The 25,506-nt window shown below is 45.6% G+C and overlaps 1 protein-coding gene across 2 annotated transcripts in view; it reads left to right on the top strand.

Moving 5' to 3' along the window:
• Window positions 1-25,506, top strand: part of DISP3 (dispatched RND transporter family member 3) — a 77,845-nt gene that overhangs the window by 32,907 nt on the left and 19,432 nt on the right. For both annotated transcript variants that reach the window (XM_069947346.1, XM_069947348.1), the window contains exons 4-12: window positions 4,145-4,281; window positions 7,359-7,493; window positions 11,315-11,475; window positions 11,795-11,934; window positions 14,638-14,783; window positions 15,826-15,987; window positions 16,249-16,410; window positions 23,084-23,206; window positions 24,047-24,183. In XM_069947346.1, the coding sequence (XP_069803447.1) occupies window positions 4,145-4,281; window positions 7,359-7,493; window positions 11,315-11,475; window positions 11,795-11,934; window positions 14,638-14,783; window positions 15,826-15,987; window positions 16,249-16,410; window positions 23,084-23,206; window positions 24,047-24,183 (1,303 nt within the window). The remainder of the gene's footprint in view (window positions 1-4,144; window positions 4,282-7,358; window positions 7,494-11,314; window positions 11,476-11,794; window positions 11,935-14,637; window positions 14,784-15,825; window positions 15,988-16,248; window positions 16,411-23,083; window positions 23,207-24,046; window positions 24,184-25,506) is intronic.

Here is a 25,506-nt window from a genome sequence, read left to right as displayed (position 1 = left end):
CGTATATTGTAACAAAATAAACACCAATCCTTACTAAATGTCCCTCTAAGTGTATTTCACTATGTGTAATGTCGACAGAAAGAGAACGTAAGAGCTTTTATAGGTGCTGGGCTGGTTGTCAGAAGGTCTAAATACAACACCAGGTGACTCTTACCCTAAGGCTCTTTTATATTTCCCATTCTTTTTATAGGATAAATCTCATCTTATCTCATCTCACCACTGTTAACTGGAAAAGTGGCCCTCAGTTCCTTTATGGACCATGTACACTAGAGAGATGTACAATTTAGTGCAAATTGATCTAACAACAGAACAACCCTCTTCCGTTATGTCTACTAAGTCTGCTACACATTCTACTTGTAGGGGTTCATGCACTCTATAGACCTCTCATAGGGGTCCATAGATTCTATAGAACTTTCTTAGATATCAAGGCTTTCTATAGATCTCTAATAGGAATCCTGCAGTCTATAGATAGAGGCAAAGTAGCCTTCATGCAACTCATAGGGGTTCATACCCTCTGAAGACCTTTGATAGTCGTCATTAGAGCGCTCTTATTTTATAGACTACTCATAACAGTTAAAGAAAAAGTCCTGCAAAATTCCAAAAAAAGGGAGGAAGGCGGTGGGAGGGGGGTTGGAAAATTAATAAATACAGTATTCTTACCCATCCTCGTGCACCGTAGTGCACAGGGGCGTCTCTTTTAAGACATGCCAAAGACTACCTGGAATCCCATAGACGATTCTAGACACAGCCGTCCAGGCACTCTGTAAACTACTGCCAGTGGTCCTGTCACTATATAGACCATTCCTATTGGTCCATATAGACCTTCCATGGAGCTACAGGCATTGTAGATCATTCATAAAAACTCAGACCCTGTATAGACATGGTAAGTCATGATCCAGACACTCTACAGACCTCTCAGAGAAGTCTGGACACGTAGAAGGGCATAGGACTCCAAGCAATCTATAACTCTCTCTTCGTTGTCAGGCCACCCTATTGATCCTATCGGGATCACCCTATCAACCCCATTTTAATTTTGGAGGTAGAATGGATGGCATTTTATAAACCCCCATAGTTATGATCCCTCTCAGAATACAATGCACCGATCTCACATCTGAGGCACAATGTCACTTCCCTCTTCCACCCTCTCTCGTCTTGCTGACGTTGCGGTATAGAACTCACCTGCGCCTCTCCAGATTGACACCATATTATTCTCCTAAATAGGATTGTCTTCACATATCTTCCCACATTTTTCTGAAAATGCTATCTCTAGCTCATTTTCTGTAGATATCAGCAATTTTTTACTGGAGAACAAAGTAAAAAAAAACTTCTGAAGAGGCTGACAAGACAGAGAAATATGAGAACAAAGGAGATAATGTATTCACAAATCAGGTTACGCTTCTATAATACCTCTTGTCTTGTATGGGATAGGGGGTTTATATATCTGAGCTGTCCTAGGACTGTGATATTAGCAACGAGGTATGTGGAGGACACTGGAGGTTCCTCCCGCCTACACTACCACCGACCAGTAGGGAGCTGTATGTATAACCCAAAAAGGAGGGCAACAAACAGGGCTTTTCATGTTAGGGGGTCCTAAGAAATGGGGCCACCACCATGGGACCATGGGTCACTCTTATACCCTTCAAACTTGGTGTCAGCTCGATTGGATGGTGATCCTGTTACTGGTCAAATGTATTCTTGTGGCTCAAGCTTGATTTTGATGTAATTCCAAAGTCGAAAACTATTCATAGTAAATCATGTGTCCGGAATCAGCTATTGGGTGCAAAATAGCTCTCACACCACTTAGGCAAAGTGGTATCCCTTCAAGTCGGTGTTTCACTCTATCTAGGAGTCTTAGAACATTGGCTTTGGATCTGTGCAAACCTAAAAAAATCTCCCCAAAAGGAAAGACTTCCCATCTAAAGATCATCCTTTTGGAAAGATTTTTGGCTTGGCACAGATCCCCAGTCAATGTTCTAAGGGCCTTATCAATCGTTACGTGTAATAGCAGGCACCGGGCAAAAGACCAACGACAAATCTTTGACTGTTTGATAGAATCTGGATCTATCTTCATCGTTAATCATTCACAAATCGTTCTAACATTGTTCGGTGTAATAATGTGTCATTCACTCGTTCCCTAGTCTATCAGGCAGGAAAGGATGAGCGCAACAACAACCGCAAGTAACGATCATCGTCCTGTGTAATAGGGTGAACGATTACGATAGTTCGTCATAGCACATCTTTATGACGGACTTTCCTTAAGGAGAACTAGTATCCCTTTGACCCAAATAAAAGAGAGACTCATAAAAGGGGTCATGAACCCATTTCAGTAAGGGCCTGTGTATTGTTGGCTGTTCATCCCTTATTACATGGGGAGACACGTGACCGTCGAATGATGTTTTTTTTAACCAGCCTAGAAGATGTGATCAGCCAGCAAATGAGCGTTTGCAGGTTTATTGAGTGATTGCTGGCCTATTACACAGGGCAGTATTTGTCTGTTCAGTCAATAATCACTCTGTCTAATACGTCAAAAGGTATTGATCTCAGCGGGTCTTACTGCTAAGACCCACTGTGGTCCTGAGGTACGGGGGGGGGGGGGGGGGGGTTGTAGAATGTGCGGCAGTGTACTCCACTCCCTGGCTGGCCGATGATCTGACTCTTTCGCGTTATTCTAGTCTGTGAAGTGAAAGAGTCGGATCTTTGGCTAGTCGCAGAGTGAAACGCACAGCTACACCCTCTGGCAGTGGCTTATTCTTCTTCCCCTGTTTGAGAACATATGCCCAATCGAACAGGCATGCATGGGGGGTCAGGAGGACTAGCCAAAGAACTTACATATTATTGGGGGATCAAGGAGAGTAGACGTTTATGGTTTTGCAACAGCTGTAGGGCTGCAGTTTGGAGACCTAATATCTAAAGTGTCTGGCCAGCTTAACAACATATATATATATATATATATATATATATATATATATATATATATATTGGTGCTGTATATGTAAGGCGTACACGTAACTCTATGGAAAGGCCCATGGGGCAAGTGCCGGGGCTCCCACCCAGGTAAGTATGTAGTTTTCTCCTCTTGTCGCTATAACTCCCATAGACTTTAGCAGAGAGGGCCATACATATGTGGATACAGCAGGGGATCAAGTAACGGTCTGGCACCAGGGGATGCCCCCCCCCCCCCTTTACCGCAATCTTACCCCTTCCCCAGGTACGACATACAGTACACTATAACCTGTAGCAACGCGGCAATGATTCTATCTGAATCCCAGTAAACCTTAAATATACAATTACTGTCTTTACCATAGAAATGATTAAGTAAAATAATTAGCGGTGTAAAATCGAATGATATCTCCAATATATTGCGAGCTTTATGAACGCGTTCTTTGTAGAGTATTATTGAAAAAATCGGTTTCCATGAGCGGCCTCGTAAGATGAATTAGTGAAACCTCACCCATTAAGCGGATACTAACGGCCCATTAACAAAAGGCAGTAAAAGGCGGCAGTAAAACATTTTTAAACATTAAAGATGCAATAAAGAAAATTGAATCGGGTTCTTGTTTCTTTACTGCCCCCGCTGGCCGGATGCGGTACAGCAGGAATAAAAGAGCCTCCTGATTGATAACTGGGCTGTATGAGCCCTAGACTTGTGTCTCCTCCTGGTTTTGCAGCGCTGCCGTGTTTTCTGATAGGAAAGCGATTCCTGATCTGTCACCTTGGGCTGCACTGCTGAATATCCAGAATCCGTCACTTATCTGATTATTATCGGAGACGTGACATTATCAGACAGAGCCTGGCACTACATCACACTCCACACTGACACCATGTTCCACTGATTTTGTGAATTCATTATTTGTTGTTTCTAGGGATTTCTAAGCTAAAAGACCTTACAGGAGTGGTGGGGGTCAGTGATGTCTCTACAACCCCACAGACTCCAGTACTATCCTTAATTTAATGGGCTTCCTATAGGTCAGCTGAACCAGAGCTTCCTGGATCATTAACAGGAGTAATGAATCACAAGCAGTCCATATCAGTATTGTGCTAGGTATACAGTATGTGCCAGTGAAATTATTATTCTGTAAAATATTTGTGAGGTTTTGCTGGTAAATGTTAGTAATGTTTTTATTTTTCCTCTTGGTTGTTTCAGTAAAGTGCAGGTGCTGTACGGGGGGACCGACCTGTTCGACTATGAAGTAAGAACGACGTTCAACAATGACATGCTACTGGCCTTCATCAGTAGCAGCTGTATCGCCGTCCTAGTGTATATCCTCACCTCCTTCTCCGGTACTGTGTCCCCTCCAGAGATATCCTCATCATCCTCTTGTGCACATTACATATACTCTTCTACTCCCTGAACTGCTGAGTCCCCTCTAGAGATATCCTCCTCATCATCCTCATGTGCACATTACATATACTTTACTACTCCCTGAACTGCTGAGTCCCCTCCAGAGATATCCTCATCATCCTCATCTGCAGATTATGTATACCAGTGCTTCTCAATTCCAGTCCTCAGGCCTCACCAACAGGTCATGTTTTGAGGATTTCCTTAGTATTTCACAGGTGATATAATTATACTCAGTGCATCAGGTCTTGTCACAGCTGTTCTTTGTATGGGATAACCTCAAAACATGACCTGTTGGTGAGGCCCGAGGACTGGAATTGAGAAGCACTGATGTATACTCTAATATTTCCTGTACCACTGTATATCCTTATTTTCCCAACTGTTTCAACATTTCCTTTCTTTTCATTTCTTTTCTATTTTTCTGTTGCTCTTTTTGGTTTTTTTTTCCTTCCATTTCCCCTTCCGCTCTTCCTTCTCCCTCTACTTCTATTTTTGCACCTCCTTTTGCCTATTTTGCTTCTCCTCCTGCCCTGTCTCTCTCTTTGCTCCTCCTGATCCATCTCTCCCTTTGCACCTCCTCCTGCCCTGTCTCTCTCTTTGCTCCTCCTGATCCGTCTCTCCCTTTGCACCTCCTACTGCTCTGTCTCTCTCTTTGCTCCTCCTTCTATTCCGTCTCTCTCTTTTGATGCTCCTCCTGCTTTTTCCCTCTCTTTGCTCCTCCTTCTGCTCTGTCTTTCCCTGTGCTCCTCCTCCTGCTGCTCTATCCCTCTCTTTGCTCCTGCCCTGTCTCTCTCTTTGCTCCTCCTGATCCGTCTCTCCCTTTGCACCTCCTCCTGCCCTGTCTCACTTTGCTCCTCCTCCTCCGTCTCTCCCTTTGCACCTCCTCCTGCTCTGTCTCTCTCTTTGCTCCTCCTTCTGTTCCGTCTCTCTTTTGATGCTCCTCCTGCTTTTTCCCTCTCTTTGCTCCTCCTTCTGCTCTGTCACTCCTTACTCCTCCTCCTCTTCTTTCCCTCTTTTTGCTCCTTCTACTGTGTCTTTCCGTTTGCTCCTCCTGCTCTGTCTCTCTTTGCTTCTCCTCCTGCTCTGCCCTTGTATTTGTTCCTCCTCCTGCTCTGTGTCTCCCTTTGCTTCTCCTACTGCTGTCTCTCTCTTTGCTCTGTTTCTTCCTTTGCTCCTTCTTCTGCTCTGTCTCTCTCTTTGCTTCTCCTCCTGCTCTGTCTCTTCTTTTGCTCTTCCTGTTCTGTCTCGCTCTTTGTTTCTCCTCCTGCTCTGTCTCTCTTTTTGCTCTTTCTCCTACTGTCTCTTTTTGCTTATCCCCTTGGTCTTTCCATCTCTTTGCTCCTCCCCCTGCTTTCTCTTTCTTTGCTCCTCCTCCTGCTCAGTCTCTCTCTTCGCTCCTCCACCTGCTGTCTCTCTCTTTACTTTCCTCCTGTTCTGTCTTTCTCTTTGCTCCTCTTCCGGTTCTGTCTCACTCTCTCTCTTTGCTGCTCCTCCTGCTCTCTGTCTCTTAATTAGCTCCTCCAGCTGCTCTGTCTCTCTTTGCTCCTTCTTCTGCTCTGTCTCTCTCTTTGCTTCTCCTCTTGCTCTGTCTCTTCTTTTGCTCTTCCTGTTCTGTCTCGCTCTTTGTTTCTCCTCCTGCTCTGTCTCTCTTTTTGCTCTTTCTCCTACTGTCTCTTTTTGCTTATCCCCTTGGTCTTTCCATCTCTTTGCTCCTCCCCCTGCTTTCTCTTTCTTTGCTCCTCCTCCTGCTCTGTCTCTCTCTTTGCTCCTCCTCCTGTTCTATCTCTCTTTTTGCGCCTCCTCCTGCTCTGTCTCTCTCTTTGCTCCTCCTCCTGCACCTCTCTTTTTTTCTCCTCCTGTTCTGTCTTTCTCTTCGGTCCTCCTCCTGCTCAGTCTCTCTCTTCGCTCCTCCACCTGCTGTCTCTCTCTTTACTTTCCGCCTGTTCTGTCTTTCTCTTTGCTCCTCTTCCGGTTCTGTCTCACTCTCTCTCTTTGCTCCTCCTCCTGCTCTCTGTCTCTTAATTAGCTCCTCCTGCTGCTCTGTCTCTCTTTGCTCCTCTTTCTGCTCTTTCCCTCTCTCCCTCATCCTTTTGCTTCTCTCTCCCCCTCTGCTGCTCCTCCTTATCTCTTTTTTGCTCCTCTTCCTGTTCTCTCTCTCTCTTTCCTTCTTCTCCTGCATCTTTTCCTTCATCTCCTTCTCCTGCTCTATGTCTCTCTTTGCTTCTCCTGCTCTGTCTTTTCCTTTGCTCCTCCTGTCCTGTCTCTCTTTTCTTTTCCTCCTGTTCTTTCCCTCTCTTTGCTCCTCATCTTGCCCTTTCCATCTCTTTGCTCCTCCTGCTGCTCTGTCGCTCTCTGTGTGCACCCCTTTTTCTGTCTCTTTTTTGCTCCTCCTCCTGCTCTGTCTCTCTTTTTGCTCCTCCTCTTGCTCTGTTCCTCTCTCTTTGCACCCCTTTTTCTGTCTATTTTTGCTCCTCCTCCGGCTCTGTCTCTCTTTTTGCTCCTCCTCCTGCTCTGTCTCTGTCTTTGCTTCTACTCCTGAGCAGTCCCTCTCTTTGCTCCTCCTCCTGCTGTCTCTCTCTTTGCTCCTCCTCCTCTTCTATTATCTCTCTTCGCCCCTCCTCCTATTCTGTCTCTCTCTTTGCTCCTCCTCCTGCTTTGTCCCTTTTTTTGCTCCACTTCTGGTTCTGTCTCTCTCTCTTTTTGCTCCTCCTCCTGTTCTGTCTCTCTTTGCTCCTCCCCCTGCTTTCTCTCTTTGCTCCTCCTCCTGTTCTATCTCTCTCTTTGCTCCTCCTCCTTCTCTTTCGCTCCCTTTGCTCCTCTTTTTGCTTCTCTCTCCCCCCCTCTGCTGCTGCTCCTTTTCTCCTCCTCTATCTTCTTCTCTATCTCTATTTTCTTCTTCTTCCTATTACTGCCTTTTTGTGGCCACTGCTCAAGTCAAAGGGACACAAACGAAATGTCATCTCATCAGCAAAAAGTGGAAATCAGCCATTAATTGTAATAACTATGATTTATTTTGCAGTTTTCCTCACCTTCTTTGGGATTGCCAGCATTGGCCTGAGTTGCCTTGTGGCCCTCTTCTTGTATCACGTGGCCTTTGGTATACAGTATCTCGGTATACTCAATGGGGTGGCGGCCTTTGTCATTGTTGGAATTGGTAAGTATTAGATATTACTGAAAACAATTCATAGATTACAATAGGGATGCTTTATATATTTTCCTGGTATCATCTGCTTAATGTGTTCCCTGTATGGCACTTAAATAAACCTAATGGTAGTATAATTTACTTGGCGGTAATATCTACTTGGCATTACTTGGCTGTATTATTTTTACCTCACCCCCTGACCTCACACACCCCTGTCACCCCTTTGGTCTTCACGACTTTCTGTATCCGAGCAGAGTGATGGAAGTTGTGACAGCGTGCAGGGCGGCAGGCACGCCTGCACCATGATGTCAGCAGCCGTCTAAACAGACAGCTGAAAGTAGGAAGACAAAGCCACGAAAGTGATGTATCTTCCAGCAGATAACGCCGGGGAGATCAGAGGGGTAATTGCTCTGTGACATTATGAGCATCTATGATCTGTAACGTTCCTGAGGCTGAATGCTCGGCTTAGAACAAGACATTTCCCGCAGATTACGATGACGCACGGCGCCTGACACCTCGCTGTAAAAGGGACAGATAGCGGAGATGTGAACACGTTCTTCTAGTGTCCTCTTACTATGCAGCATTGAATAGTACAATGTATCTAATGCAGTGTTTCTCAACCTGTGGCCTTGCAGCTGTAGAGCCAAATGTTGGGGAACACTGATCTATTGTACCAACCAGCTATATGTTAATGGAAGCACAATCGGGTGTGTGGGGGGGGTTGCATGCTGAATGTGTCCATATATCGTGTACAGAGTGTTTATCCTGATTGCAACAGAAGGGTAATTGCAATATCAAAGGGCAATGGTGTTTAACAGCACATAATAGTAATCAGCTTTTGATACCCCTCTAGTAGGGGTTACCTTCTGTTCACCATTGCCCTTAATTGTCTCCAGTTATAGTAATAGAAAAGTGGTATAATTTATACACATGTATGTGTAAGCTACAGATTTTGGCTCTTTTGCTTCCCTCTGCTGCTTTCTCTCTATGACTGTGCTGAGTGGGCGGAGCTGTAGGACTGTATTCTTTCTGTGACTGTGCTGAGGAGGCGGAGCCATAAGACTGTGCTTTCTCTCTTTGACTGCTGAGTTGGCAAAGCTTAAACACTGCTCTTTCTCTCTATGACTGTGCTCTGTGAGTCAGAGGAGCTGTAGGATTGTGTATTCTCTATGATTGTCCTGATTGGGTGGAGCTTAAGGACTGTCATTTCTCTCTTTGACTGTGCTGAGTGGGAGGATCTGTATGACTGTGTTTTCTCTAATTGTATTTTTGGGGCGGAGTGGTAGGACTGTGCTGTCTTTCTATGACTGTGCTAAACGGGCAGATCTGTAAGACTGTGCTTTCTTTCTTTGACTGCTTTCTTTGACTGTTGAGTGGCCAGTGCTATAGGACTGTGCTTTCTCCCTCTATGACTGTGTTGAGTAGGCGGAGCAATAGGACTCTACTGTGTGCATTGAGCCAATTAGCTTCCTCCCTCTTCTGCTCCCTCCCCAGCACAGGCCAAGAGACACTGCAGCACCATCCCCCTCTCCTCTTTGCTTTTCTATATGTTGTTATCAACAAGCTTTTAATGCTTCCCCCCCCCTTAGAGGTCCGTCTCCTCTGTATTTTATCAGATGTTCCCCCCAGATCTTTCTGCCAGAACATTGCTTGATGGGAAGTCCTGACGCGTCCAAATTGTTCCGCTTTCAATTCCCGTAAACAGAATTATCCTGTCGACATTTAGGTTTTTGCAGTTTCATTTGTTGTAAACTTTAATTCTCCGGCATAAATCCCAATAAAGAAAGGAGTCTGGCATCTCTGATCCTGCCGTGAAATCCTCAGTGTCTGGCTGCTGCAATTTGGTGTTTATATTACTTTTCACTTTTATCATTTGGCTGCTTTCAGATGAGCATCGATTTCTTTTTTATTTTTTGTTCCTGAAAAAATTCACGTATTCTGAACTGTGATAGAATATAATTTCTTTTTTTTTTGAGCCAAGGCACATAGCATACATTCACGGGGAACTTTATAGCAGCATCCAGATGTGCAGTTCTGTAATGCACTGACTGACCAGGTATTATAATGCTGCAGTGATAGAAAGAGTCCTGATATTATAATGCTGCAGTGATAGAAAGAGTCCTGATATTATAATGCTGCAGTGATGGTATGAGTCCTGATATTATAATGCTGCAGTGACTGTGTGACATTATAATGCTGCAGTGATGGTATGAGTCCTGATATTATAATGCTGCAGTGACTGTGTGACATTATAATGCTGCAGTGATGGTATGAGTCCTGATATTATAATGCTGCAGTGACTGTGTGACATTATAATGCTGCAGAGACTGTATGAAACCTGAGATTATAATGCTGCAGAGACTGTATGACTCCTGATATTATAATGCTGCAGTGACTGTATGATATTATAATGCTGCAGTGACTGTATGATATTATAATGCTGCAGTGACTGTAAGAGTCCTGGTATTATAATGCTGCAGTGACTGTATGACATTATAATGCTGCAGTGACTGTATGAAACCTGATATTATAATGCTGCAGTGACTGTATGATATTATAATGCTGCAGTGACTCTATGAGTCCTGGTATTATAATGCTGCAGTGACTGTATGAGTCCTGGTATTATAATGCTGCAGTGACTGTAAGAGTCCTGATATTATAATGCTGCAGTGACTGTATCACTTCTGATATTATAATGCTGCAGTGACTGTATAAGTCCTGGTATTATAATGCTGCAGTGACTGTATCACTCCTGGTATTATAATGCTGCAATGATGGTATGAGTCCTGATATTATAATGCTGCAAGGACTGTAAGAGTCCTCATATTATAATGCTGCAAGGACTGTATGACTCCTGGTATTATAATGCTGCAGAGACTGTATGACTCCTGGTATTATAATGCTGCAATGATGGTATGAGTCCTGATATTATAATGCTGCAGGGACTGTATGAGTCCTGATTTAAAGCTGCTGTCACGGTCCGAGCTGCGCGCTCGGCTCCTGGCATCGCCGTAGCGCGCAGCTTGCCCGTTGGATGCTCCGATGGCGTCCTTAGCTGCTTGGCTGGTTGCTAGGGGCACAGGAGCATTCTTAGATCCTGCCAGGGACAGCCTGCCCCTGGCTGAGTGGCTAAGCTGCCATGCATCTTGTATTACTGACTGGCGGTTGGAACAACCAGTCAGACTAAAGTATGTGTCCTGGGGCTGGGACTCCAGGCCGCATAAGTATCCTCCCCATACCTGTGTTCCCTGCCTAAAATAGAGCCTCATACCCTGAGTAACCTCTTGACCTAGCGTTTGTTCTGACTGTTGTATTGGTTCCCTGACTTTCTGGCTTTAACTTGTGACTTCCCCTTAGAGTTGCTGACCCGGACCTCTGACCACGTTTATTTGTGTTTGTTTGTCTTGTCCGTGTTCAGTGTCTCACCTGCATAGGTTAGGAACAGTCGACCAGTTGTCCTCTGTCGCCTAGGACAGTCGAGGCAATTAGGCAGGGACAGCGGGGCGGGTGTCAGTGCCAGGGCATTACCTGTCTTGTGTCGTCCAGTTCCCTAGACCTGACAGCTGCAGTGACAGTGAGTCCTTGTTTTAGTATATATTCTAGACATACATGTGTCCATTTTGAGTTGTGCACACACTATAGTGGGAGACTGTGCAGATGCTGTGGGGATTGGTGTGATGGTCCACTCCTAGATTGGTCCTATTTCCATTGGTATGAGGGTTGGGGAGCTGTGGAGGGCCCTCATGGGGACAGTATGAAGGCACCTTAGCTTTGCAGGCTGTGTCTATGTAGGGAACATCCCACAGTTGATCATGTTACATCTTCTTTCACAGGGGTAGATGACGTGTTTGTCTTCATACACACCTACCGGCAGGCGGACCAAATGAGAGACCGTCGCCAGAGGATGATCCACACTGTGCAGATAGCTGGGAAAGCCACGTTCTTCACCTCTTTGACCACAGCATCGGCCTACGCAGCCAACATCTTCTCTCAGGTCAGCAATCCATAGACTGACAGCGTAATGCTTCCTTTCACCTATGGAGGCGCTGCAGGGAAGCTGAACACTTAATGCCAGGTTACTCCACTGATCACTGCTGATCACTGGGGGTCCCAGAAGAGAGTCACTGTTACTTTCTTATTGTAAAGGGATTCTTTTGAGATGTAGGGATTGATCCCCTTTAAGAAGCTCTTTGCACACAGCTGACACATTGACACTGAGAAACAAGATGGATTTTTGCAATTAGACTTGTGAATGTTTACTAGGGCCTGTGATGTGACAGCCTGAGTCATCCTCCTCTCTTGTCTCTCCACAGATTCCCGCTGTTCACGACTTTGGTCTCTTCATGTCGCTGATCGTCTCCTGTTGCTGGGTGGCTGTTCTGTTTATTATGCCTGCGGCCCTGGGTATATGGGGAGCCTATATCTCTCCTCTGGAGACTTCCTGTCATTCTAAGTGAGTAGAATACTTAGTAGGGAACAAACATGGGAGGGATGGAGTGTCTCAAGATGATGAAGACGTCCACATATACGGGGACTAATACAAATGAGACAGAAAACTGGCTGATTCAAAACTACAATTCCCAGCATGCCCTGACAACCGAGACTGCTGGAGAGCCACTAAAAAGGGGTTACTCGACTAGATAGTCTAAAGATGTGACTAGACAGTCTAAATATTAGCTCTGCATCGCTGTACGTAGATCACAGTCTGGTAATCAACAAAGGGAGCATGACAGACCCCCAAAAATATTGACATATTTGATGTAGGTGAAACTTTTGCTGTCAATATTTTGCTTTGCCCCAATGCATCCCCAACTACAAATCTGAAAATAACGAGTCTGCAAGTACACGTGATTAGAACCTATTAATCTTTAATCTATGCAGCTCCCATACAGACCTATATGTCTCCATAGTAACAGACTACATGCTAACAGAGTGTAGTCGGATCCTATCAAAGTTGTATAAATTTGTAATTTATTTCTATTTAAAAATCTCCAGTCTTTCAGTACTTATCAGCTGCTGTATGTCCTGCAGGAAGTGGTGTATTCTTTCCAGTCTGACTCAGTGCTCTCTGCTGCCACCTCTGTCCATGTCAGAAACTGTCCAGAGCAGGAGAGGTTTTCTATGGGGATCTGCTCCCAACACTTCCCATCCAAATTGGATAGGAACTGTATGCACAAAACGTGGGAAAGTTGCTTTCTTTTTTATGTATATGCATGGTAACAATAAAAAGGTTTAGTCCAGTGCATTTATAATAAAAATACAGCAAGATTTCAGTTAGGCTTCATTAAAAACCTGCAGTCTTTTGTTAGCATCTTCTTGATAACCTTTAGAGTAACACATGAGGGCAGGGTCAGACTACACTAGGTTTGCTCATAGTCTGTTGCCGTGGAGACACATAGGTGTTTATAGGAGCTGTATACACAAATTAAAAAATATATAATCATTTAGATGCTTTGGAGCATTCAAAAGTTTGCAGAATCTTAATGCACATGTAAGGATGTCTGAAGAAGAATGAAGACTCTTGTGTTAATGGGATTGTACAGCCCCCCAGAGGGAATCACATACCGCACTGTAGTTGTCTTCCTCTCAGTTTGATTAATGTTCAGGCACATGCGTTGCCCCAGTGTTAATTGCTATAATTACTTTTGGATGTGCTCATTGTGTGAACAGTGATGGGCTGGACAGGTTTGTTTTTTACCGCCTTTTCTACCTGATGTGGGAATAGATGTGATCCCGGTGTGTGATGTCTGCGGGAGGCGTAGGATAAATTCCTATATATATTCACGCTCCGCTCCTTCCATCTATAACCTGCGGTTATTGAAACTCACATCTTCTGAAGGTAAAAATATAACCAAACCCAAGGGCCCATATATTTCTCTTTGTAACTAGATCGGATCTATTCTAAGTCATTGACTGTTTCCATTTTTGCATTGGGAAAGCTAAACATTCAGCTTTGACTACACAACCATCCCGGAAGCTGAGATATGGGGGGTTGATTGATGGAATACCTACATGGGAAAGCTTGACAAAGGTCTTATCGATTTTATTAACAGCAGAGCTGCTGTCCATGGCCGTCTTACCGTGATATAGAAACTTCATTGTATGGAACCTTTATATGGCACCCATAGAAATCTGTAAGCTCATACTGTGCTTCCATATGGCCCTGATATCAGAACATCATACAGTATGGAAGCATAAAATAATCCGGATGCCTTATTACAGAGGTATTCTCTTTCATAAAAGCCTAATTCAGTTACATGTTACCGTATAGCGGAACGCATAGTATCATATAGTATCATAATGAGAAGCCAGAGGGACTCCTAAGTGCCATCTAGGTGCCTAACTATAGGGGTACAGAAGAAGGAAATGCACCCCCACCCCAAGTCTGAGGGGCCCCTCTACCACATTGGTGACATGTTATGGGGTTAGCATTAGGGCCCAAGAGACTTCTCTAGTAGCGATATACAGGCTGTGCGCGCAGTGCTCAATAAAGGATCTCCATCCCCATTAGAATACCTTCAGACAGCTCCTACTTAACAGCTGCTGTATGTCCTACAGGAAGTGTTGTATTCTTTCTAGTCTGACACAGTGCTCTCTGCTGCCACCTCTGTCCATGTCAGGAACTGTCCAGAGCAGCAGCAAATCCCCATAAAAAAACCTCTCCCGCTCTGGACAGTTCCTGACATGGACAGAGGTGGCAGCAGAGAGCACTGAGTCAGACTGTCAGAAAGAATACAGCACTTCCTGCAGGACATACACCATCTGATAAGTACTCAGGTGAGGAGTCTGGCAGCGGCTTACCTTCCTTCTGCCCATCAGGGATAAAACGGGTACTCTTGCAATTTTTTTTTTCTTTCAGACTATTATAAGTCTATGGAGCTTAAAGAGACAGTAAAGGCAGTGAGTAAAAGCAAAGCTTGTCCTAGAGATTGTGGGGGTCTTAACTCTCAGACCGCAACCAGTCAGAGCTCTGACATGTCAAATGTTTTGTTAAATGATAGGGGGGACACTTTATTATTGGAGGCCGAGCTGTGATGCTCTTCGGACCCCCTTAGTACTCTCCCGTGTGCAGATCCTTCAGGGGTCTTGTCTCAGGATTATTCTCTCGGCTCCAGTAAATCACCCGAGGGGTCCTTGTTCTCTTCTTCATCATCAGCTGCAGTGAAAGGTGCCTGAAGAAAGACAGTCTGGACATCCATGAGGATCTGCTTCTAGGCCAGGACCCCTACTCCCGGCCAGTCCCCGGCACGGTTCCGTACCTGGATGATGACATTCCCCTCCTGACAGTGGAAGATGATGGGGGTAGGTGTATGGCGATGATTTATCTATGGTCAGGTGTCCCATGTGTCTCCATTGCTTTCCACACATTGTGCTGGTATTGTGTAGGGAAGAGAGTTCAGGATGTTTTCTGCACTGCTCTCTTCTCCTTCCATCTCATGAGAACATCTTAAATTTGCAAAAACATTTGCTTATTGTTGGTGAGCTCCCCAGTTTTTTGGGTCCAGCCAAACATCTACTGTACATGGGAGGGTCTCCTGATTCTCCTCCGAAAGAGAGAAGAGAAGGGTCAGACAGTTGGACTTCAACATGGCTGATTCTATCGTTCTCAGATGAGGAGTCTGGCAGCGGCTTACCTCCCTTCTCCCCATCAGGGATTAAAGGGTACTCTGGCAATTTTTTTTCTTTTAGACTTTTATAAAAGTTATATAGATTTTAGAAAGTTTTAGAAAGTTATATAGATTTTAGAAAGTTATATAGATTTTTAATTTACTACTATTTATCTCTAGTCTTCCAATACTTCTCAGCTGCTGTATGTCCTGCAGTAAGTGGTGTATTCTCACCAGTCTGACACAGTGCTCTCTGCTGCCAAATCTGTCCATGTCAGGAACTGTCCAGCAAATCCTCATAGAAAACCTCTCCTGTTCTGGACAGTTCCTGACATGGACAGAAGTGGCAGCAGAGAGCACTGTGTCACACTGGAAAGAATACACCACTTCTTGCAGGACATACAGCAGCTGATACGTACTGGATTTAAATAGAAATAAAATACAAATCTATATAACTTTCTGACACCGGTTGATTTGAAAGAAAACATTTTTTCGCCAGAGTTCCCCTTTAATATAGTTACCGATACAGGACAGACTCCCAAGATAGAGGAAGAATCCAGCTACCCCCACATATAGCACTGTAATGTAGAATTTTATAGAAGGGACATCTCACAATTGTACATCTGGTGACAATGGACAATAATAATGTTTTCCAAACTGGACACCCCCTTTAAGCATAGTCTTTTAGGTAGTACTGCCTGATGGACCCCGCATACATTGCTGTGTTTTTCCCTTAGGGGCTCCTGAATTCGGGGACGTTCCTTTGGTCTCTGTGCTGCCGGATAATTTGGAACAGAAGACAGATGTAGATAGAAGAGACCAAGTCATTCAGTGGTTCCACACCATCTTACACCATTGCGTCCTATGGACCTCTGATAAGGGTCGGCACATCACTGTCGGTAAGAAGTATTATTGCTTCATGCAGCGTTCCCCAACCTCCAGCTGTTGCTAAATTACAACTACCATCATGCCCGGATGAACTTTGGCTGCAGGAGATGGACTCCATAGACGTACTGTCCTGCAGCAAGACATGGAGTGAAGCTCTTAGCTGAGTGCTTCTCCTGACTCTAATGTAATCATTGGGGATCTGCACACCCAGAAAATAAAAAAGCTGATTGTTAATTACTTTTTTATTAATTATAACCCTCCTTCATTTCCAGGTATTTTTGTGGTGGTCCTGGTCCTCTCTATATCTTTTGCGTCCCATCTTCACCCGGCCAGCCGAGCCCCTGTCCTCTTCAGACCGGACACTAATATCCAGCTGCTCTTAGACCTCAAGTACAACCTCAGCGCAGAAGGAATATCCTGCGTGACTTGCTCAGGTAATGGGCCGCTGCATCCAGGGGTGTAACTAGCAAGAGGGGCATGTGCCAGGAGGGAGCAATAAGCCGCTTAGCATGTAGAGATGGGAAGGGCAGAAGCTGAAGCTTTGCCCTGGGTGTTGGGAAGCCTCGCTGCAGTTCTTACTACATCCACATCACAATAAGGGTAACGGGAGCGACCTGGTGGTAGTATGCTTTGCAGCTGTACATTTTCTATCATGAGAAATGTTTGTGAAAAAAGCAAAAACTAGGGGGAAAAAGTAAAAAGAACTTTCCGAAAATAGTTGGAATTATACCCAGGGTGAGCATAGCGCCTCCTTGTTGTTACTGTAGATTGGTAGGACTGACTACATTATACAATAGAGAAATTTCCACCCATCCTGGGAAGTATCAGCTGTGTATGGCGGCCTCCCGACTTGTCCCAGGGTCGGAGACCATAGATTGCAGCACTTCTCTCCCCTCTCCTCATCTAGAACACATGAATGCTTTGCTGAGCCATACAGTATATTCATGCTGAAACATACACTAAGGGTACTATTACACGGAAGGATAATCGGCCGATTATCGCTCCGTGTAATAAACACAATGATCAGCTGATGACAACGATCATCGGCTGATCGTTGATATAGGTCTGGACCTATAATCATCGGCTGATCGTTGATATAGGTCTGGACCTATAATTGTCGGACCTATAATCATCAGCTGATCGTTAATATAGGATTGGACCTATAATTGTCAGGATCCGACCGCGCATTGCTACGTGTAAAAGTGGTGCGCGGCCGGCGGCTGACGATATGCAAAGTGCATTACCTATCCAGGCTGCAGGGCTCCTCAGCTTTAGAGTGGCCTGTCTGAGCCAATCACAGACCGGGACCGCCGCAGCCAGTGTCTCAGCTGACAGGCCGCTCTGAAGCTGGAGCGCACGAGACCCGGGAAAAGCAGACCGCAAGAGGAGCCCTGCAGCCAGGATAGGTAATGTATACAGTTTAAAGCGTAACTGTCATTTCAGGGCCATTTTTCTGAAAACATTAAATATCAACAGTACAAGCGATTTTAAGAAACTCTGTAATAGGTTTTATAAACCAAAAGAGTTTCCTTCTGTACTGAAAAAGCAATCTCCCAGCCTCCCCCCTCACATCAGAAGAAGCAGGATTTCTGTCTCCATTATGTGGCTATGGAGAGGGGAGGGGCTGTTAGGAGTGACTGAGCACGGAGCAGTCCTGCAAAGCACAACACCCTGTAATCTTCTCTCAGTAAGTTCATAGATAAGCACTGACCTTTCTGACACCTGAATTTAGCGATTTAGGTGCCCAGACAGTCTACAAACAGCTGACCTTCATGTCACCTCTTCCTGCTCCCTCATCTCCCTCGGCCCCTCCCCCTTCATAGGCTTACAATGGAGAGAGCAGAACCCGTCTTCACTGGCTTCTCTGTAATGAAGACGTGTTTGCCTGATAATGCACAGATAAGAAGTCAGGGGGGGAGGCTGGGAGATTGCTTCTTGAGTACAGAAGGAGGCTTTTTTGGCTGATGAAACCTATTACAGAGTTTCTTAAAATCGCTTATACTACTGATTTCTGCAATAAAAAAAAAACATGACAGTTACGCTTTAAGCAAGGTCTGCAAGGACATTGATAACGATGTTCCTGCAGCCCTTGTTAAACCATTATCGGGCCGTGTAATAGGCCCAGTAAACGAGCGCTGATCTAGTAGATCAGCGCTCGTTTACAGTTATTATCGGGCCCCCATCGGCCCGTGTAATACTACACTAAGGCTATGTCCACACTGAGTATAATCGGCGGAATCCTGCCGGCCTCAGTGTCACACAGTGTCTCTATGGGATGACTGGCGCACCTCCGTCCTTTCAGCGGAGAGCGACCGGAGCAGAGGCGTGTGGGCCATCCCATAGAGACTCTGAGGCCGTGGAATTCCACCAATATTACTCAGTGTGAACATACACTAACAGTGCTTGTGACTGACATATTTCACGGTGCTCTCATAGGGGATTCACAAAGCTTGCTATCCTGTGGAGAGGGGAATACCCCTTTAACATCAAAGGAGTTACCAAAATGCTGCTTATGGCTTCCCAGCAAGGGGGTTTGGGGGGCCTGTGATGTCCGGGGGGTAGGACTGGGACCTGTCAGACATCTATGGTATATCCTATGGATGGAAAAAGCCTGAAACTACAGAATGATTCCTATAATCCGGCCTCTAGGAGAATTCATAGATGACAGGAATGTGTATGTAAGAAGATGGGACAGAGTTGTGGAGAATAAAGGAGGGACCCCCAGGGACGTGGCAGACCCCTTGTTATTATGGCGGCCGTCCCTCCTCTCTAATCAGACGGCACCCACTATCTCTCCATATTACGTGTAATGTCACAGTGGAAGGTTCCGGTGCTTTCTGAGTGAGCGGGAATAGCTCTGACATTTTATTAAATTGAAAACTGTGAAGTTCTGGAAATTCTCATTAGACGCCGCACAGCCGTCCTTGTTCTGAAGACCGTTCACCCTAAAAGACCCTAAACCACGTCAATCGCGGAGGGAGTCCATCTGCTCCTGGGAAAGCTGAGTGACCCTGGCCGCTGCCAGAATCCTTGGCTAAGGAGAACCATCCCCCACCCCTCAGTCTTCCTCTCGCCGGACTCCGTCCCTCTTTATTACACCGCCTTTTTTTCTCCGGCAGAAGCCGCTCTGGTTTTATAATATTTCAGATTTTTCAAAGTGCAAATTTCACACAGAACAGAGAACACAGCGGGACCCGCTCCTATTCATGAGGTATCAGGAGGACGCGCAGCGATGGAGGAGAAGAAGAAGAAGGGCAAGAGAGAATATTAAATTGGTCTAGAAATCCTAAGGTGTCAGGAAGGCAGCGAGACCGAGGTCTTCATCACATCATGTGATCACGACAGAAGATTAATAGAAAATAATGGTTCATCTGGGAACAGCTCAATACCAAACGTGTATATGTCACTGTGTATATCACCAGCAGAACAGTGAGTGCAGCTCTGCAGTATATAATACAGAATGTAACTCAGGATCAGTGCAGGATCAGTAATGTAATGTATGTACACAGTGACCCCACCAGCAGAATAGTGAGTGCAGCTCTGGAGTATAATACAGGATGTAACTCAGGATCAGTAATGTAATGTATGTACACAGTGACCCCAGCAGCAGTATAGTGAGTGCAGCTCTAGAGTATAATACAGGATGTAACTCAGGATCAGTAGAATATCATTTCCTTATTGGTGGGATTCCATACTCAGATTAAAGGAGCAGAAGACCCTCTAGCTATACCTTTAGGTAGTGCTGGTCCTGTCCACCTCTGTACTGGGGACTGTAGTTTTGCAGTTCTCTGTATAGCAGGTGGATAGAGCCCACACCCGATGGTGAAATATAGTGCACAGTATTTCTCAGGTTTCTGGCATTTCCACTAGTCAGAATTCACAAATTGGATGCTTGGTTTTTGGTAAACCCCTTGAAGTGCGGCATCCTCCCCCCTGAACTTACAGACTTCTCGGGGACAGCTCGCTTGGCTGATGCTTTGCATAGATGACATCTTTAGTTGCTCTGGCTCAGGGCCAGGGAAAGTATCGTACCCGAGCCCAGAAGTTGGAATAATCTTCTCCTATAACAGTATTGACGTCTCCTTTTGTTGCGCAGAGACTTTCAATAAGCTGCGCATTGATCGGCCAAACTGATGTTCATTTCTTCCGAATAATTGGTCACTTTGGGGGTTTACTCAATTGTCCCAGAGAGGATTTCTCGGCTGTTTAGGACAAAAGAGGTCACTTAAAAAAGACAAAGAAATGTAGAATACGCAGCATGCGTCACATCTTATTGACCAGATTGTGAGGAACTAGGCCGGTAAGGAACTCGGTACACAAAGCCATGTCACAGCACTATAATGACCAATATGGCCGTCTTTGTAGGTCACCTTCAGGTTGTCACCCAGTGTAGAATCCTACACTGCAGTCTGCCACATCTGCCGATCGGGAGTATGGGAAGATGGAGGCCATGTTGGTTATGAACAGATGAATGAACATCATTTTAGCTTTAGGTTACAGATGCTGTTTTGCTATAACTTACCCTGTTTGCCTCCTACACTCCATTGCAGCAGCCCACCTGGTTATTGTGCTACGGAAAACTAAGACCCCACAGTTACCCGCCTCTGACCCTGATTCCCTGCTTTCTTTGTCACCTTTGTTATAACATCTTGGCTACTAACCCAACCTTTTCCTATATCTGTAGGATGGCACCACCATTAGATTTGACCTAATAGAGACTCTGTCAGTGGGTTTCTCCTATCTCAGGGTAGCATAAACTAGTAAGAAGCTGAGCAGAATGATGTATCTGTGCATTGTTCTATGCATTTAATTTACAGATATCTTCCTGAATAACATGGACAATAAGTAGTCTTGGATATTAGTGCCTATACATGTGTTCCCTATGGGGAGCAGAGGGGTAAATCACCATTCTGATGCTGGCTTATCTCCCCAAGAACAAAAGAGTCAGGCAGTGAAGATCCATCATGCCCGACCCCTATCTGTCAGTGGAGACTCAGGAGACCCTCATCCAGCCAGTTGCATGTACCGCCATGGTAGGAATACTAAGCCGGCATAGGATGCATCCATTGGTAAACTTGGCTTAAAGGGGTAGTGCGGCGCTAAACAATTATTCACAAAATAACACACATTACAAAGTTATACAACTTTGTAAAGTATGTTATGTATGTGAATGGCCCCCTTCCCCGTGTTTCCCCCCACCCACCCCAGACCCGGAAGTGTGATGCCCTATACTCACCTGATTCGTGTCGACCCCCGTCCGCCATCTTGGGACAATGATGTCATTATTGGGCGGCCGAACCGCTCCATCCGTCCCTCGTGCCGGCCCCTCTCTGCCGCGTCATCAGCTGCTCAGCCGCGATTGGCTGAGCATAACTGTGCTCAGTCAATCGCGGCTGAGCCCATTATGACGCGGCAGAGGGGGGCCGGCACAAGGGACGGATGGAGCGGTTCGGCCGGCCGCCCGAAGATTACATCATTGTCCCAACATGGCGGATGGGGCAGGAGTATAGTGCATCACACTTCCGGGTCTGGCGTGGGTGGGGGAAAACACGGGGAAGGGGGCCATTCACATACATAACATAGATTACAAAGTTGTATAACTTTGTAATGTGTTTTATTTTGTGAATAATTGTTTAGCGCCGCACTACCCCTTTAATGACAGGAAAACCCATCGGCAATAACCAACATGGATGAAAAGAGAATTGCCTTACATCATCGTAGTTGGCAAGTGAACATGATGGATCTCATAGACGTGAATAGGGATGGTGCAAATGGGAAAGAAAAGGGGTAGGGGAGGGTCTGTCATGGTGATGCGGGGAACTTTGGTCACTTAGAAACAGGACAAAGCACCAAACAGAACCTTTTCCTGTCATAGAAGAAAGCCCAGCTATGACTGTTCTCTTGGAAAACACACCGATTGTATGGACGTGAGCTGGTTGGACCTTGTGACCTACACACATCCTGATAGACTCCACTGGGGAGACCCCTGCACCTTCTATCCTTCCCGTGCCAGACGGGCTTTACGTGATCCCAGGCCCAGTGACCGGCTGTGCATGTTCAGACTGCACAACATCATTTATTAAAAGCGTTCCTGGCAGAAGACTTAATGTCTGCTCTCTATCCTTTTCCTGAAAGTTGAAATAAGAGAAGCGTAATGAAGGCAACCGCAAGCCTAAGGGAGACGAGCTGAAGCAGATGAGGGCTGACAGGCGCCAGGGACGGGAAGGCTCACCCCCACCACCACCCCCGCCCAGACTCTGCCATGCTAGTTACCTGCCATAAGCTGGAGAGGGATTTCATCCAAATCTTACTCAATTTACTGTGTTGTTCATTTAGTCTCAAAAACAGGGATTCAGCAGCAGGCTTACACTGGCATAATCCTCTTTTTCTAGACTATATTGATATTTTATGTGTTTTTAGTTGTTTTTGTTTTTGCATAATTACAGATATTGTAATGAGGACCGATGGCAAGCTGCTATTTTTCCCTATGGCCCATGAGCCTTTGGGTCAGGGATGGGGAACCTTCGGCCCTCCAGCTGTCTCAAAACCGCTTTGGCTGTCCAGGCATGAGGGGAATTGGTTTTACAACAGCTGGAGGGCCGAAGGTTCCCCGTCCCTGTTTCAGATACACCCCTGTATGAATACACTCCGATTTCATTGTATGTTCCACTGTGACAATACAGCCTCTTAAAGGGAAATATTATACCATGTGAAGGATCGGCAATCCCTCCGGAAGGGTAGAAAAACACAGTTTTATAGATTATCTTTGTTCCTACATAACTCAGTTTTCCACCTTATTTACAGAGGTAGCCGTGTCTTTCGACTTACGAAGTGAGTGTATAAAGGAGCTGGCTCTCTAGTGCCACCCATTGGAGGTAGCTTTCCTGTAAATCATTATTTAGCCTCCACTAGGTGGCGCTAGAGAGCCAACTCTTTTCCTTCTGGAGCACAGCCACTTTGCATAATTTTTTCCCAGGGTGCATTGCCCAACCTAGAACTCTTTATGCCAGCCTGGCAACCCCTTGGAGGTGGATATAGTCATGAAGACATTTCTAGTGTGAATAGCTGTGATTCAATCTGAAGGCATCTCCTATGTTTGTCTTATAGGTTTGTTCCAGGAGAAACCCCGGAGCCTTCAAAACAACATTCGGACCTCATCAGACAAGAAGAAGAGGGGCTCGCTGTCTACATGGAACAGCAAGGTGACCCCCAGTGACACTGGACATGAGGGTGAGCATATTGCAGCAGTGCCTATTGTGTAGTGGAGCTATGGGGGACAGTGGCAGCAGTCACACTTGAGCCCTGGTGGTCAAGGGAACTCAACATCCACTTTTAAAGGGGAACTATCAACAGGTTAGACAAATCTAACCTGCTTATATGTCCCTACTGCACAGGAGACGCCGAGGAGGAAGGTATGTCTCTTACCTTCATCCTCGTTACCGTTCTGGTGTAGTTCGTCATGTGCTTCACGGTCCGTTGGAACTGTTAGGAGCACTGGATCACCCATTAGGAGCACTGCCCACCCACATAGGGCTGATCCTACCCCGGCCTGCCCCTTTCTAATGATAATAAATGTAGCAGGCCAAGGGGGCAGACTGGATCGGCACTGTGTGGGTGAACAGTGCTCCTAACTGTGCCCCAGTGCTTCTAACGGTCTTACTGGGCCGAGGAGGAGGAAGGTAAGAGACATAGCTTCCTCCTCTGCGTCTTCTGTGCAATAGGGACATATCAGCAGGTGAGATTCGTCTAACCTGCTGATAGTTCCCCTCTAAATGGCGCTGTTGCAGATTTTGCATTGGGCCCAGGAGCTTAAAGGTTGGAAGTAGATGGTTCATCGTATTCCATGTGGAAGCTCATCCATTCCATATGACTGGTTCTGTTGTTCCTATGAAGTCCTATGGGGCTTTGGTTCCCATTACCATTGGGCTCTCCATACACCCACTCCGTAGACTTTCATTAGCTCGGTGTCCTTTGGGCATACCGTTGCCCGATGTGGAGCATTATGTAATTTTTCTGCCGCCCTCAAAGTCAATCTTTTTCATATGACCCTGACTATGTATAACCTCTCAGATTTGCAGAGAACAGTGTACGTCACCAGATGCAAATGGGAAGGACGGGCCACCATTTACCGGCTGTCATTTAATGCCTCTGTTACACCCCCCTGGCAATCTACCCTGCCCGGGGATGATGATGTCACCTCATTTCAGGTAAGAAAACAAATCATAGTTCTTTATGTGCGAGACCCATGTTCCTACACGTGACTAAGACAATAGATATGAAAACCCTCCATTAGTCAACTAAAATGGTGCAGATTTTGGTAGTCAAGGATTGAGGGTGAGCATGGCTGCTTTCTTCCAAAAACAGCACCACACCTGTTCACAGATTGGATTGCAGATCAATTCTATTCATCCTATTGGAATTGAGCTGCAATACCAGACCCAACCACTGGACAGGTGTGGTGCTGATTAGAGGAAATTGACCAATTGAATCCCTGTGCCTCAGCTGATTGTCCAATGAAGATTGGGGTGAGACTTTTGCACCATCCTGATGGCTATGGATGACCAGGGCCCTATTAGTCCATTCTTTGGCATATTGCGATGGTTTTGCTATGTTTATTAGTTCACTTGATAAAATGTAGAAAATTTTAGTTGGAACCAAGATTTTTTTTTGTCTTGTCCCCGAGGCGAATAGATAAAGAGCAGCAATTTGTAAATCACTTTCTTATCCTCCGAATTGGATATTAACCTTGATGGCGCTCCGGTGCAGCAAGCGTCTAGGCAGCGGCAGCAGAGATGTGTTATAATAAGAGGGGATGATGTGTGGAGGCAGCAGCAGATAGCTTCTCCTATAAACCTGATGCTGGTTATAATGAGACTCATAAAGTCTTGTACAATTAGATAGATTTAGGAATGAAGGCTGTGATTATGGGGCAGACACTGACTGCAGGAGACCCCTGTGCAATAAGTTTGTGTGGCCCCTCTCACACGTCACCACTCACACTCGGTACACATGCCACATATGTACTACTGACACACCGGACACATTCCACATATGCACCACTTACACTCAGTTCACATGCCACATATGCACCACTGACACACTGGACACATGTCACATATGCACCACTGACACACTGGACACATGCCACATATGCACCACTTACACTCAGTACCAATGCCACATATGCATCACTCACACACTGGGCACAAGCCACATATGCATCAAACACACTCAGTACACATGCCACATATGCACCACTCACACACAGGACACATGCTACATATGCAGCACTTATATACTGGACACATGTCACATATGCACCACTCACACACCAGACACACGCCACATATGCATCACTCACACACCGGACACACGCCACATATGCATCACTCACACACCGGACACACGCCACATATGCACCACTTACACTCAGTACCAATGCCACATATGCATCACTCACACACAGGACACATGCCACATATGCACCACTCACACACAGGACACATGCTACTTATGCATCACTTATATAC

This window comes from Dendropsophus ebraccatus, chromosome 12 (assembly GCF_027789765.1).
Source record: "Dendropsophus ebraccatus isolate aDenEbr1 chromosome 12, aDenEbr1.pat, whole genome shotgun sequence".
Lineage (NCBI taxonomy): Eukaryota > Metazoa > Chordata > Amphibia > Anura > Hylidae > Dendropsophus > Dendropsophus ebraccatus.
Note: the sequence above shows the minus strand (reverse complement) of the source record. Positions and strands in the feature narration are given on the sequence as shown.